We start from the raw sequence: 15318 nt of genomic DNA on the forward strand, positions 1-15318 counted from the left end.
TCTCTTCTCCATGCGCGCTCTGCTCTGCGTGCGGCCAGTTTCTTCTCCTTGAGGTCAGGGGTGAACCAGCGGTTAGCAGCATGGGCTCGCTTGACCGCGATCCGCCTCAAGGGGGCAAAATCGTCGCCTGCCTGGGTCAGCCAGCCATCAATAGTGGCCAGTTGGACCGGGGCGGCGAGGCCGGAAAGGTCGGGGTAGGAATTGGCTAGGGATGAGCAGAGGGATGGCATGTCTGCCTTACCCCATTTTCTAACCCAGGTGTTCTTGGGAAGGGGAGGTTTGGCCACTGGGGCTAAGGCAAGGGAGAAGGAGATTAAAAAATGGTCAGACCAGGAGCAGGGGGAAATGGTAGGGGGAGTAGTGGAAATATTCAAGGTCCAAACCTGGTCAAGTGAATGGCCATGCACGTGGGTAGGGCTGTGGACATGGGGGGTGAAATTGAGACTGGTCATAAGGTCGGTGAATTCTTTGGATAGGGGGCTTTCGGCAGGATCATTGGGCCAAAAGTTGAGGTCGCCCAGGACCAACACTGACGAGTTGTTGACGACCAGTGTTGCGAGAATGTCCTGAAGGCTGGAAACAAAAGTGGGAGTGGGGTGGGGTGGACGATAGATAAGAACAGCAGTTAGGGGGGTCGAGTGAGAACTAGCGCGAATTATCAAGCAGTCGACTTCAGAAATGGGGGGAAAGGGAAGAATCTGAAAGTGGAAATCAGTATGAGCTATCAAGGCCACTCCACCGCCTCTTCTGCCCTCCGGTCGATCCGCTCGGATGATGGAGTGTGAGGGCGGGAGTGCGGCTAAGACATTGGGTAGGTAGTCGGCCTTAAACCAGGTCTCTATTAGAAACAAGAGATCCGGTTTGTCGGTGTCGAGGTAGTCGAATAGCTCATACTGATGACTGACTGCTGATCTGGTGTTAAGGAGCGCAGCTGTGGTGTTGAAAGTCGGCGTATGGGGGGCAGGTGGAGGGGGGAGAGTGGGGGAAACAGTGCAGGGCAGGGAGGACGAACTTGATATGGCGATAGGAGGAATAGGCGGAGGTCTCGAGAGAAGATGTAGGTTTTGCAACAAATCGGACACATGCGAGCTGATGGTACCTGGGATCCAGTGGGAAAGAAGATCAAGGGAAGAGTACATCAGCGGTGGGACATAGGGAGGAGCCCCTTGCCCCGGCCTGCCGCGAACGGGCGCAGACGGGCTGGACTCTGGCGTGACTCCGGCGAGCCTACGGCGCGCCCGCTGCGCTCGTCCGCTGCGCTGACACATGGGGGACGTTTAAATAGAGGAGCAGCGTGGGGGGAGTGGCGTGGGTGGGGTTGGGCGAACCATATCGAAGCCAGTTGCCATAAACTCTTAGATTTTGAGGGTTTTCAACTAGTATCCTGGACAAAACTAGAGGCTAAGACTAAAGGAGTTGCTATCTTAGTAAGACGAGGAAAGGTTAATATAACTTGCTCTTCTGCTGACAGGTTGGGCCGTTGGGTAATTGTGCATGGTAATTTCCAGGGTAAAAATATCACACTCTGCTCTATATATGGCCCAGTACTTGACGACCCAGAATTATATAAATGGTTGAATCTCGAGTTGGTAGTTGTTAGGGTGGCCGACCCCGTTTATAATCTGTGGTGATCTCAATAATAATATGGAATGTGAACTTATGATTCAACCAGGGACTATATATATTGGGAGAAAACCAAAAGTTTATAGGGCTCTGCAACATTTGATTGATCTTCATGGATTGACTGACGCCTGGGCTTTTTTTAATCGGCATTACCAAGGATTCACTTTTTTTTTCTGCACCCCATAAAATCTGCTCTAGGCTTGATTATTTTTTTATTTCACCCGTTCTCACTCAAGGCTTTAGCATTATAAGATTCCCAAGAGTAATGTCGGACCATAATCCGCTTTTGCTCGAGGTGAATATACAATCATGTAGGAATAAATCTGACGCTTGGATGTTTAATCTTGGCTAAGCGACAGTAAGTATATTGAATCTATGTCCCCATGGATTACAAGATTTTTAGACGAAAATATAGATATTACAGGCATCCAGAACGTCTGGGATACACTTAAGGCTAGGATAAGGGGTGAAACAACCCGGTATGGCTGGGAAACTCAAAAGAAGGAAAAGATTAATTTACAGTGATTGTATAAGGAATTGGAAGAAGCAGAGCTGAATCTGACTCACGTGATATGGATGGGAAGGGACAGCGATCCAGCGCAAACACAGACCATTTTAGCAAAATCAGCTATAACGGAACTCTCACAGGCCAAAGCGGCTAGTAAATTTATAGCCTGGCGATCTAAAATGTTTGAGAATAGCGAGAGAGCAGGGCATATGTTAGCCGTAAGAATTAGAGAAAGAGAGTCTGCCGCACGCATTAAAAATATTCAGGATCCGGATGTCGGTCTTGTGTCCGAGGAGAGGGCCATAGCTCTCGCTTTTCAAAAGTTTTATCAAAAATTGTATAATGAAGATATTTGTGATAATGAGGCACTCCAGGGGGAAATTCGGGAATATCTTAAGGAGATCCGGGTTGATACGCTATCCTCTGAAGAACAGGATACATTAGATGCTGAAATTAGTATTGAGGAGCTCTGGCAAGCCATAGATTCTCTCCTAGCGGGCAAAGCTGTTGGTCCAGATTTCCTACTGGGTGATTTCTACAAGATATTTTGACCCCAGCTCATTCCTGTCATGCTGGAAATGTTCTGCAGAGTTCAGGATGGGGAGGTCCCCCCTGAGTCTTGGCGAAGAGCCCGAATTGTTAAATTTTGAAAGAAAGGTAAAAATCCATCTGATATGGGATCTTATCGCCCAATCCCTCTCATTAATAGTGATATTAAAATATATGCCAAGATCTTTGCAAATGGGATATCGGGGGTGATCAAGAAGCTTGTCTCTTCTCAACAACACGGATTTGTGCCTGGGCGCGAAACGATAGATCATATACGCCGCACAATTGCGTTATTTGATTTCACTAAGGTTTCAGGAGACCCTATGGCCTTAATTCTGCTAGATGCAGAGAAGGCCTTTGATAGGGTCTCCTGGCCTTTTTTATGGGCTGTACTGAGGCATTATGGTCTTGGGGAAAGAACCATTCGGGCGATACAGAGTACGTATAAGCAACCAACGGCTCAAATCTCGGTTATGGGGATCCAGACGGGCACAATTAATATTTTAAGAGGCACACGGCAGGGATGTCCCTGTTCCCCTTTATTATTTGCAATTTATATTGATCCCCTAATTAAAAAAATTCTTTTGAATGTTTTGATCCGGCCGGTGGAATCCAGGGGTGGAGACACTAAAATACTGGGGTATGCGGATGACCTTGCCATCCTGACAGATTCTCCACAGACCGCATTGCCAGAAATCCAAAATATGACACTACAGTTTGGTAGGCTGTCAGGGTACCATTTGAATGATTCTAAGACTCAAATAATATGTAATAATAAAATCTTGCTGCGAGACCCACGGGTTATTGACAACGCAAAATACCTAGGAGTAATGATAAATTCCAATCCTGAGGAAATAGTGGAGATTAACTTAAAACCTCTGCTATGCAAGATGGAAAAGGACGCACGTAAGTTCAATAATTTGCATCTACCACTGATGGGTAGATGCAACGTTGTTAAAATGATTTTTTTGCCAAAGATTCTTTATCTTTTTAGAGCTATCCCTGTATTGTTTGAACAAGTTTGGTTTAAAAAAGTAGAACGTATAATCTCTTGGTTTGTCTGGGCTGGTAAACGACCTAGACGAGCCATGAAATACATGACGTTACCCAGAGAGAGAGGGGGCTGGTCCTTACCAAACTTCCAGTTATATTACTGGACAATAACGTTGAGGCACATTGCTGTATTACTGGATAGTGAGGATTTAGAGGAGTCTGATATATCGACCTATTGTTTAATTTATGGGGAAGAGGTTAAGGGGCTACTATTCAGACATATTGATTTTGCTTATTTTAAACGTGTGAGGTTTAAGGTTTTGGTAGCGGCTTTCAAAATTTGGACATCGGTGCGGAAATTATATAATATTGGGAGAATACATATATATACTCCGGTAATAAGAAACGCTCTTCTGCCAGCAATTTTTGCAGATGGGTATTTCAGAGAATGGACCACACAAGGAGTTACTATAGTAGGGGACATGGTCTCAGACACAGGGGTACGGACCTTTGAATGTATACGACAAAAATATGGTATTAGTAACCGGCATTTTTTAAAGTTTTTACAGATTAGAGATTTTTTTTCTAGGAAAACTGTTAGTTGGACTTCTATCCCGCTAGTTGAGGCTATCAGGGGGGGCATTCCACTATTTCTATGATCTATAAAATGGTAAATGAAAGGAGGAGTGATGATCTATCCAAACATCTTAGCCGTTGGCAGACTGGATTACATGCTCGGCAGGAGGTATGCGAAGATTCATTATGTCTTAGTCATACTGCTACTATATCCGCCAAACCTCCAGGTTCAATGTTTCAAGACATGATTCAATCTGTATATAACCCCACATCGTATACAACAATGGGGCGGGATCACGGGAGTTAATTGCCCCAGATGTGGAGAATTTACGGTTGACAGTATTCATATGTTTTCATCCTGCCCCAGCTTGATCCCATTGTTTAACAAAGTTGAACAACGGTTGGAGCAAGTGTTTGGATATATGATACAATTATCATCTCAGGCTTTAATTCTGGGGGTAGTGGATTTGGATATGACTCTATCAGAGCGGAAGTTATTTTATATTGCGATGGCCACGTTGGGATTATGTTTAGCTACGGTATTGCTAGATCCTGCTCCCCCGAAAGTACATGAATGGTTTAGTAAATTTATAAATATCGGGAAGTGGGAGCTATTGGTTTTCAAGAGGAGAGGGCCAAGGGCCCGAAGAGAGGGAGAATTGGTTTGGGAGCCTGTAATTAACTGGCTGAATCGTGAAAATTAATGATTTGTGAAGCCGGATGAAAGCCCTGATGAAATGTATATAGCTGTCATTAATCTGTTTGATTTTATGTTTGCTGCTTTATTTTCTTTTTTTTTCTTTTTTGACTTTTGTGCCTATTTCTCCTCCTGTAACGATCCCTCGGGGGAGAGGGGTAAATATGAAAATTTGGAGTAATGACAAAGGTGTAATGTATTTTTTTGGGGATGTTTGATTCTGATGTCGTGTCATTTCCCTAATAAAAAATTTAAAAGAAAAAGATATCAAACAACAACTCTCCTCACACCTTTTACTCGATTCCTCCCAATCCCGATTCCTCAACAACCACAGCACTGAAACAGCCCTCATCGCAGCTACCGATTACATTCCGAGCCCTACTCAACCAAGGAGAGACTGCAGCTCTGATCCTCCAAGACATCTCGACAGTGTTTGATACGGTCTCCCACCACACACTCATCACAATGCTGCACAACATCCACACATCCAAGTAGGCGCTCTTAGATGGATCACCGATTTCCTCACCGGAAGAACGTGAAAAGTCTGCCTTCTCCCCTTCACCTTCAAACCCAGGGAAATCATCTGTGTAGTGTCCCATGGATCCTCGTTTAGCTCCACCCTCTTCAACATTTATATGACACCTCGTCCCAGCATCGCCACAACCAACGGACTCAACATCATATCCTATGCCGATGACACACAACTCATCCTCTCCTTCTCTGCTTGACAGACATCACCAACTGGATGAAGGACAACTGTCTGAAGCTCAAAATGGGCAAGACAGAGGTATTGCTTTTAGGAAGCAAAATCTCCCCATGGGATGCATTCTGTTGGCTATCAGAACTCTTACCTAATCCTACCCCAATGGCCATGCTAGGAACCTAGGCATCATTCTGGAAAACAAGCTAACCATGACAAATCAGGGCACTATGTCTCCTCCTCCTGCTTCTTCATCCTCTGCATGCTTCATAAGATATTCAAATGGCTACCCCAAAGCTTAAGGTGCACCATCACCCAGGCCCTCATCTCTAGCAGACTGGACTATGGCAATGCTCTCTATGCAGAAAGCGCTGTAACAGCTCACCTCTCCAACAACTACAGACCATGCAAAACTCCGCAGCCAGACTTGTCTTGCACCTCCCTAGACTAATCCACATTTCCCCCTACATCTGCAAACTCCACTAGCTCCATGTACAGAAAAGATTCCAGTTAATTCTCCTGACCCATGCATTCAAGAGCATAGACAACTGCGGGCCTGCCTACTTGAACCACCACCTGAGCTTCCATCAGCCCACCAGACATCTCCACTTTGCATCCCTTTCTCTAACCAACCGTCGTAGCAAATGTGGAGGTCGCTCCATCTCCTACCTAGCAGAGAAGACATGGAATGAGCTACCCTTTCATCTATGGACATCCTCATCTCTTCCAGAGTTCCGAAAGTCCCAGAAGACCTGGCTTTTTGGTTAATCATCTGAACCCTACCAGAAACTGGATTCCCTCACGGGTGACAAGAAGAGCTCTACAAATCTACTGATTGATTGTGTGAGTGAACATGAATCATAGTATAAAACTCTTGCAGACAAAATTTTCCCCAGTCCATAAATCTGTCATTTAACATTCTGGAGGCATCTCGAAGGCTTCCTGTTGATGCCCCATGTGGTCATTTCCCAGTGTTCACTGTATATGGAAGTTTTCATACAGCAGCCTTTGTTCTATCAATACCCTGACATAACCATCTGTAGGTGGCTGAATATGGCATGAAGGATGCTGTGAGCAGCCCCATCATTTAAAAGAGAAACTGCCCAAGTCAACTCATGCAATGTGTTACTGGTACTGCCATCTTTTCCACACTGTTGATCATTCCTGTTCAGAAGATGTAGCTATTAGTGAGTGCGCCTCTCAGTGCGTATGTACGTTTTCTTGTGCACCGAAGACTCCAAACTAAATCCCATCTGAGTCACACCGAAGTTTAGCATTTGCAGTGTTGCTCATTAACTGATAACAAACAAAGAAGCCTGCAGCCCTCCTCCACTGTGCAGGCTACTTGCAATGATCATAAATGCATCGAGCATCATTGATGTCAATTGTGTGCAATATGTGAAACTGATTTAGTGGGAAATGGAATTGGGGGAACATGTGTAATTGTAGGAAGTTGAGATCTATGATTTTAAGAGTGGTGAGGGAATCAGGTCATTACCATTAGAAGATCAGAGCCCACTGGGTTAAATGCTAGACGTCCAGAGGACACACATGGCACACAGATTAGACTTCCAGGAAGGTAGTTACTCAGCTAGCACATTGGGCATACTGCCAGTGGGGTGTTGGCACACAGAATAGACTTCTAACTTTGGGTTTGCCTCAGTCAGCACCCTCGATGAACAGTCACATGAATGGGGACACTTAGAACAAAGACACATCTCTTATGACTTGGTTGGGAGCACCTTTATCACACATAACTAATGATTTTTTGTGGAAGACAAGGAAATGTTGCTAAATTGAAATCCTTGAGTTTTTTTTTTTTTAAAGAAAGAAGCAAGCATGTTCCACTTTATACAGATGCTTTGCTTGTATTTGATATGGTAGAAGCCAGATTGGTTCGGCAGAACTTGGAGGATCTAGGATTCGATGGCTTGCAACCACAGTGTGATCTGATACAAAGATTGTCAGACCAGGGAGGGTTAACAGACATTCCATCCATTTGCATCTAAATTTAGTGGCTTATTTACTATTATTTCATGCAACACAGTGCAGCAAGGGCACTTGCTATGTTGCGTGAAAAGGAGAGAGCAGAAATGCTCTCTGTTTACAAATGTATGGTGCACTTCTGCTCTCTCCTTCCACTGGTGCACCGTGTGATGCCTAGCGCCAATGCAGACACACTTTTACGACAGTGCAAGGGTGCCTGCATTATGGGAAGGATTGTTTTTGTGTAGGAGGGGATACCTTCCTGCACAGAAACAATCTTTAGAAGCATATTCCTCTTCCTAACTGTACTGCAGAATGTAGCACACATAGGAAGAGGCAGTGATGAGGAGAAATCAACATATTTATCACTACGCCTCTGTCGGGGAGGAGCATCATTTTGAAGCAAAACCAGATTTACAATTTTTTTTTAATCTGTTTATTTTTCAAAATACATAAGTGGATGTTTGGGAATACCGATGCACCACCCATGTAACGCCTACCCGACACAAAGTAACGTAAGGCTGTTTTGGGTTACTTTTGCATTTACTACACCACTCAAAGTGTCTTTGCATTGATTAGTAAATGGCAACAATGATTTTGCGTCTGGGTTGTGCCACAAAAGTTACATGAACCCACACAAAATCATAGTAAATCTGGGCCTTGGTGTTTATGGTCCTGATGTACACAGCACCTGTCACAAACCAACATGTGCAAACTTCACTACAACTGGACTATGATCTTGGCTTCTGTTTGCGAAGTGATCGATGTTGTAATCAGTTGGATCCCAAAATATAGATTTGGAAAATCTTGCCTGTCTATAGAATAATAATTAGGCAGGAGGCTCTCTGAGACCCCACTTCTCACTAGACTTCCTGAGAATGCAGGTTGCATGCCTGCACAGGATAGCCTACCTCCAAACATTAATTTCCTGCACACACCAAGGGGCATATCATCAAAACAATTATCGCCACTTTAGCGTTCGTTTTCGGATGGAAAGAGGCAATAATTGTATTGCACTATTAGCAAGGTCACGCTATCGAGTGAATCCATGCCTCAGCGGCCTTTACCTTAACGACCAGCTTTGCATCTCTAATGGGCAAAACCTCAAATAACAACTTCGAAACTTCTGTTCAACTTGATATTTGGAGCTGCTTTTCAAATACTAACAAGTCCACTCATATTTGCTTTGAAATGTATTCTTCAGAGAATACATTACTTCAAGGCTTCAAATTCGTATTAGTGCCCAGGACAGTATAAATTGTTAGCTCATATTCTCCAGCATTACTCACAAGACTATCCGAACCCAACCGCCTAAATATCTAGTTCCAGATTTACTAACGCTTTGCTCTAGAGTGGACTTGTTTCGCAGCAGGGACTGAACCTGGAGCAAAGGGTTTGAGTGGGACTTCAAGTTTAAGTTCATGTTCAAGTTTATTTATTTGATTTAGTTCTCTACTGAGAACAACACATTTTTAAAAAGAAGAAAAAATACATTTGTTATGAAAAATTGATAAATGATCATTCAAATACAATCTTAATTTTTTTTTAAAATGTAAACAGATTATAACACACGACAAAACATACTTCAAGTCTTGCACACCTCTGTTACAGAGGTCACATATATACAACTGGCATTTTCGTTAAGAATCCACTTGGAGGGTAAAAGATTTAAAAGGGAGAATCCCAAGCCGAAGTAATATAATGCATCTCCGGACTCCACGCCTTAAAGTAAAAGTAGTCTACTGTTGCAATTGTTTATATTCTATTGTCTCTGCATAAGGTTCATAATAGTGCAATTTAGAGCAATGTTGAATATCAAGGTCATAACTTATCCACGGCGTTAAATTTGTTAGGAAGAGCCTCAAGTGCGCAGGAGGCCAAGATGTCAGCAGTTCAGTTGTACAGTTCGATTATTTGAGTGCAATAATTACGTTTTGTCAAAAGACGTACTTCAGTGATCCTAGGTTGAAAGTCACTGTTCTTAGTAAAATCCTTACGGTGCCTTGTTCTGCGTGTACAAGGTTGTAGGCCCATCTTATGATGTTGGTAATCCCTCTGGCATATAAAGTGACTAAAGAAAGCTCAAGGCGCAGAGCTTGTGCAGGAACTGCTTGGTGCACTTGTATCAGTTTCCGAAGTATTTCCCATTCTTTAAGTTGTATTTGTTGCCATTGTTTTATTGGGATATATTTGAGAGCGTACAATAGAGTAGGTGGAATATTGAAACTAAAAACCTGTAAAAGAGAATAAAAATGCCTGTGCCCAGTGAAGAAATAAATCGTTGGAGGGCCCGACGTGTACATCTGCTTTACGGGCCAAATGCTGCAGATGAGGCGAGTTTTATAAAGTTTGTGTAAATATACGCCCTTAAGTAGGTGTATTCCTTCACCACTTCTAGCGGTTTTCCCCTAGAGTCCAGTTGTATTGTGTGTATTGTTTTCTTCCTCTGAACTGAACTATTTCTGTTTTTGGTATATTTGGCACTAGGATGTTTTCTTCTGTATATTTGGTAAGTACTTGTAAGATCCTTTGTAGGCTGAATGGTAAGATCTAAGATAACCACGTCATCGGCATGCATCATGATATGGATTTTGCATAGTGATATTTTTTGGGGGAAATTGATGACCTATGTAAAACATTCCAGAAGATCGCTAAGATATAAAGAGAACAGGAGGGGAGCTAAGATGCATCCTTGCCTAGGACCATTTGGTGTAACTACTGGGCAAGTGAGTCCCTTCTCTTTCCCCATTTGTACTTGACACCGTGTTTCCGAGCATAGTGATGTAGTTATATGAAGAAGGTTGTCCGGGATTCCCACTTTTCTAAGCTTGCGCCAGAGTGTGCGTCTATCCACTCTGTTGAATGCCGTCGTGAAATCGTCAAAGACAGATTAGACGACCCTTGATTTTGAGACCACGTATTTGTCTATTATTGTTTGTAACACCGCTATGTTGTCGGTTACAGAGTATTTTTGATGGAACCCAGCTTGATTTAGAGGGATCAATCCAGTTGAATAAGCCCACTTTTTAAGATGATCCAGGACACTAGCTGCAAGGATCTTCCCTGTTGCGTCCAGCAGGGCAATCTGTCGGTAATTGCAGGGAAGCAACAGAGAACCCTTCCTATAGATTGGGGTCACGATGCTCCCCTTCCATGATTTTGGTATTTCACCAATGGCATAGCAGTGAGAGTAGATGGGGACTCAAAGCTTACTCCACTCTTCTGGGTTAGTTTGAAGTACTCTCATTGGGATCTGATCCGGACCCATTGCAGCAGAAGATCTTGCAATTTGTATGTAATGTTCGATTTGCTGAGGTGCTGGAGCACCGTTGTCTAGAATGTTTTCTCCTGGCTTGCTTAATACTTGGATCAGACTTTCTTGCCTCGAGTTTAGTTTGTATAAATTATTTAGGTATGATTCCCATTCGGTTGAAGGAACTGGTGAGGCTTGCAGGGATTTTTTTTGTGCCTGTTTCTTTAGCAATTAGGATCCAGTATGCGCTATTGTTTTTTTGTTTGGCTGCAATCTCAATATCGACCCATTTTTTATCCTGCTGAATTTTCCCATTTTTTTAATTTCCCTCCGGCGACGATTTTGAGTGGGACTTACTATCCACACAAACCAGGATTTGCACTGGGCAGTTCCCCAAATTAATACATAGTTGTGCTATGTGCTACTTTATACCAAAGGAGCGTTCTATTGTGCCACATGGGTGTTCCCATGCAACCTACCAATGCATTTTGGCGCAAATCCTAATGTACTAACATTCATAGATAGGAATTTGAGCTAAAACTGTTTGTTTCCTCGAGGCAGACAGAGAGATATGCTTTAAATGTGCATGGGTGCTGCAATGTACAGCACACATACAAAGCAGGAGAAGTCTTAAAAGATATTTTTGCACTGAAAGGATGTGCTTCCTGTACAAACCTATACCTTAGAGAACGCACACACCCTTGTACTGTAGCACAAAGGATTTGTGTGTTGGCGCATGACAGCCAAAAGGGCGCCAGCGCTGGTGGAGAGAAAAACTCAATGCCCCTGGGTTTCCATATCAGCTGTTTCTAGTCCAGCTCAGATAAGTGGTTGCCCAAGATGGATGGTCCGTTACTCAAAGGAAGGTCTGAGGATGTTTGCCAGATATTGCTGATATTTCGAACATGTCTATCAAGCATAATTTGTATTTCTTAATTTTCAGATGTTTCCAATTATGAAGAATTTGGGAAAAACCTTGGAAAAAAATATTCAGAAAAAAGCAGAACAAGATGAACCCTTAGATATGAAAGTGTAAGTAGGAAATGAAAGAATGTTGGGTAATCGTGGTTGCGTGGCAAGGTTGCTGCAAATTGTCGAGAGTTGTCAGAGGAATGGTGTAATGTGTAACAGTGTTGTGAAAGGAAAGGTTAACAATAGAGTGATGAATTCTGATGGTCCTAGGAGAATTGAAAGTGTGTTGGAAAAGATTGCGTTTTAAGACTAGGAGTCATATTGAGCTTTGTAAGTCTATTGAGACTTGAACTTGTGTAAAGTTGGAATTGATGTGATTTGCTCAAAGTTCTATAAGGCTTGATTCACAAAAGTATGTGTGCACCTTTATGTTTGACTTAGGGGTGCAAACGTAAGCCCCTACTCGCAACCTTGGATTATCAGGTCCCTCTAGGGTAGGGAGCAAGCATTTACAAATGCACGGGGACCATTTATCTTAAGTTTATTTCTATTTGTGTGAGTTGACTCTGCCTATACATATTGGTGTTAAAAAGGGCAAAATTGTCCCTTTCACATAAAGTTCTCTATACTCTCTCTGAAAAATTGGCCCACCAATTGAGTTGCTGTACATCATTCCTTTTGTTTATTGAACATAAAATAACGTTATTCACATCAAGCTCTATCTCCGTTCTTTCGAAGTCGAAGGGACTCTTTTAAAACCTCATCGTTTCACAATCTCTTTCGGTGGTTAAAGTCCTGGCTGGTGCTTTTGATTAATTACTCATGTGTTTACTCCTAGACAGACTTGGCCACGAAAAGAGTCTTTGGTATTGTGGGTCTGTCACAGTAAACACCACTCTTAGTGGAGGAGAATCAACCCTCTCAGGGTCAACTACCCAAGTGTGTCATTAACAGCTCTCTGCCAGTTTGGACATGATAGCAGTAAACCTACTAAGCATCCTGTTTCATGTCACTTTGGACAGTATGGGTGATAATGACATCTCAGCACTCCTAGAGGGAATCTGATACTGGTCATTATCTCCAAACACCACCCATCACCATGTCCTGGTAATTTAAACTGATTAATTCTCCCAGACTCAGGTGGTCTAAGGTTTCTACTACTCCTCTCATCTGAAGATCATTGAAGTAGTGTCCCATATGGGTGCTTACCCTGATACCTGCAGGTGCACAGTTTCCTGAGGATGTAACAGGCCTCTGCCTCATCAGAGCTTCTGGAGCAACTACAATTCATCTCACCTCTAGATAAGGCAACCTCACTTCCCAACGAAGTTCTAATACAAAGGGGCCCTAGACTCACCCTGGGCTCACTTGGTGACCTCAACTAATCATTCTCCTGTTCTGCCTTGAGACACATACCAGTCAGCAGCAGGAGAGCCATAAAGCAGTGGCATCTGTTTTAATCCTCGGGGCCACTTGGCAGAGCCACTTTCCTGTCCTTGATTCCATGTGAAACCTCCATGCTAACATGTTGTAGAAAACTCCCACATTTCTATGCACAGTGATGAACTGTGATGAGTGTAAGAGAAATCCTGCATTTCCCACCTCTGTATAATGGATGGATGACGTTACAACGCATACTTTTACCACGCATACCATTACAACGCGGTATTTACAACGCATACCGTTACAACGCATAGCGCTTTGAGGTGCTGGATAGTGGTAAGTATAATTTTATATTCCAACTCCAGTCCCCGTGGACACTAGGGAAGGTGTTGGATATAAAATTAAACTTATTCCGTATCCTAGAGCGCCCCCCAGCGCAATGCGTTGTAATGGTATGCGTGGTAATGCCTGCGTTGTAAGTGTAGTGCGTGGTAAAAAATGCGTGCTAAACGTTGTATACCCTGTATAAAATGGTGTGCAGCGTCTGCATTACTGGTGCTAATTCCAAATCTTCACAAGAAACCTCCCTGTCAGATCTAGCAATTGGGCCCTAGTGAATAGTAGGATTGTCTTTGGCGATTAGCCTAGGATTGTCTTTTGTGATTTGCTTTCAAGTAGTTGCCCTGCTTTTGTTTGTTGAGAAAGAGGAAATATGTTTTCCTTCAGCAATAGTTATGTTAAAAGCAGTCTGTGATTTGGGGGTTTTACTCCGGTTCTATATGGTTGCAGATGGATTTGTCTTTCATTAGTATCAATATGAGATAGGAGGTTATTTTGCATTTGCCTTGTTGATCTTATTTCTGACATTGTGGCACTGTGTGTTTTCCTTGAGCTCTGACAACCCTAATATCACCTTACCATTAGGTCCTGTGTATGTACTCTGTGCTAGGGACATTGCTATTACACTGTTTGGAAATGTCAGTAGTTTCCAAGAGTGCAGAACTGGTTGGAGCTGCCAATTAATTGGGCAGGGATTGAATTAGACGTCACCCGAGCGGCCAATCACAATGATCGAGGTAAGCGAGAGCAAGTACAAACATAGGAGGACCTCCTGAATTTCTTCTGTGAAATACTGTTGCAAAGGAATGACAACCCTCGCATTGGACTGCTTTACCCTTCAGGTACTCCAGAGGATGTGGTGGAGCATAATTTGCGCAATAGGGTGTGGAAATTGGGCCCTAGTTCAAATTTTAAGGTATCCTCGGACAGCCGATAAAAAAAAATGGAATGATGTAGAGGGTAAATATCCTTTATTAAGAATTTTTTATCACGCGGACTTTGACTCCGCATACCTTTTCTCCGCATTGTCCCATAGCCCGCATACCATTACTCCGCATTTTTTTACATTGCATGTGCATTTATCACGCATGCCTTTACAACGAAAATCATTGTAAAGGTATGTATGCTAAATGCACATACGATGTAAAAAAAAAAAGAATTTGGGCGATCCACGTCGTTGTGAGGAATCAGGCTTTCCCTTTTTGCTCACATCGACGTGCACCGCCCCTGACAGAGAGAGGACGTGATTGTGGAAGCAGAAGCAGTGAGAAAATACGAGAAGAAAAAGAGAGAAACCACGAGGAGAGAGAGGTAAGGGGTCTGGGGTCTGGGGGGGGCGTTAATTTTTAAGGGATTAGGGTAGTGTTTGTGTAGTGTAGGGTAGTGTTTTAGGGGTTAGGGTAGTGTTGTGGGTGTAGTGTAGGGTAGTGTTTGTGTAGTGTAGGGTAGTGTTTTAGGGGTTAGGGTAGTGTTGTGGTGTGGGTGTAGTGTAGGGTAGTGTTGTGTAGTGTAAGGTAGTGTAGGGTAGTGTTTTAGGTTTTAGGGTCGTGTTTGTGTAGTGTAGGGTAGTATTAGTGTTGTGTAGGGTAGTGCATGTGTAGTGTAGGGTAGTGTTTTAGGGGTTAGTGTAGTGTTGTGGTGTGGGTGTAGTGTAGGGTAGTGTTTGTGTAGTGTAAGGTAGTGTAGGGTAGTGTTTTAGGTTTTAGGGTCGTGTTTGTGTAGTGTAGGGTAGTGTATGTGTAGTTTATGGTAGTGTTTTAGGTTTTAGGGTCGTGTTTGTGTAGTGTAGGGTAGTGTTT

At 43.2% G+C, this 15318-nt stretch overlaps 1 protein-coding gene across 1 annotated transcript in view; it reads left to right on the top strand.

The window, feature by feature from the left end:
* Positions 1-15318, top strand: part of LOC147684823 (cytochrome P450 3A21-like) — a 247971-nt gene that overhangs the window by 83889 nt on the left and 148764 nt on the right. The window contains exon 6 of the mRNA XM_086940696.1: positions 11829-11917. Coding sequence (XP_086796822.1) covers positions 11829-11917 — 89 coding nt within the window. The remainder of the gene's footprint in view (positions 1-11828; positions 11918-15318) is intronic.

This window comes from Lissotriton vulgaris, chromosome 10, assembly GCF_964263255.1.
Source record: "Lissotriton vulgaris chromosome 10, aLisVul1.2, whole genome shotgun sequence".
NCBI classification, from domain to species: domain Eukaryota; kingdom Metazoa; phylum Chordata; class Amphibia; order Caudata; family Salamandridae; genus Lissotriton; species Lissotriton vulgaris.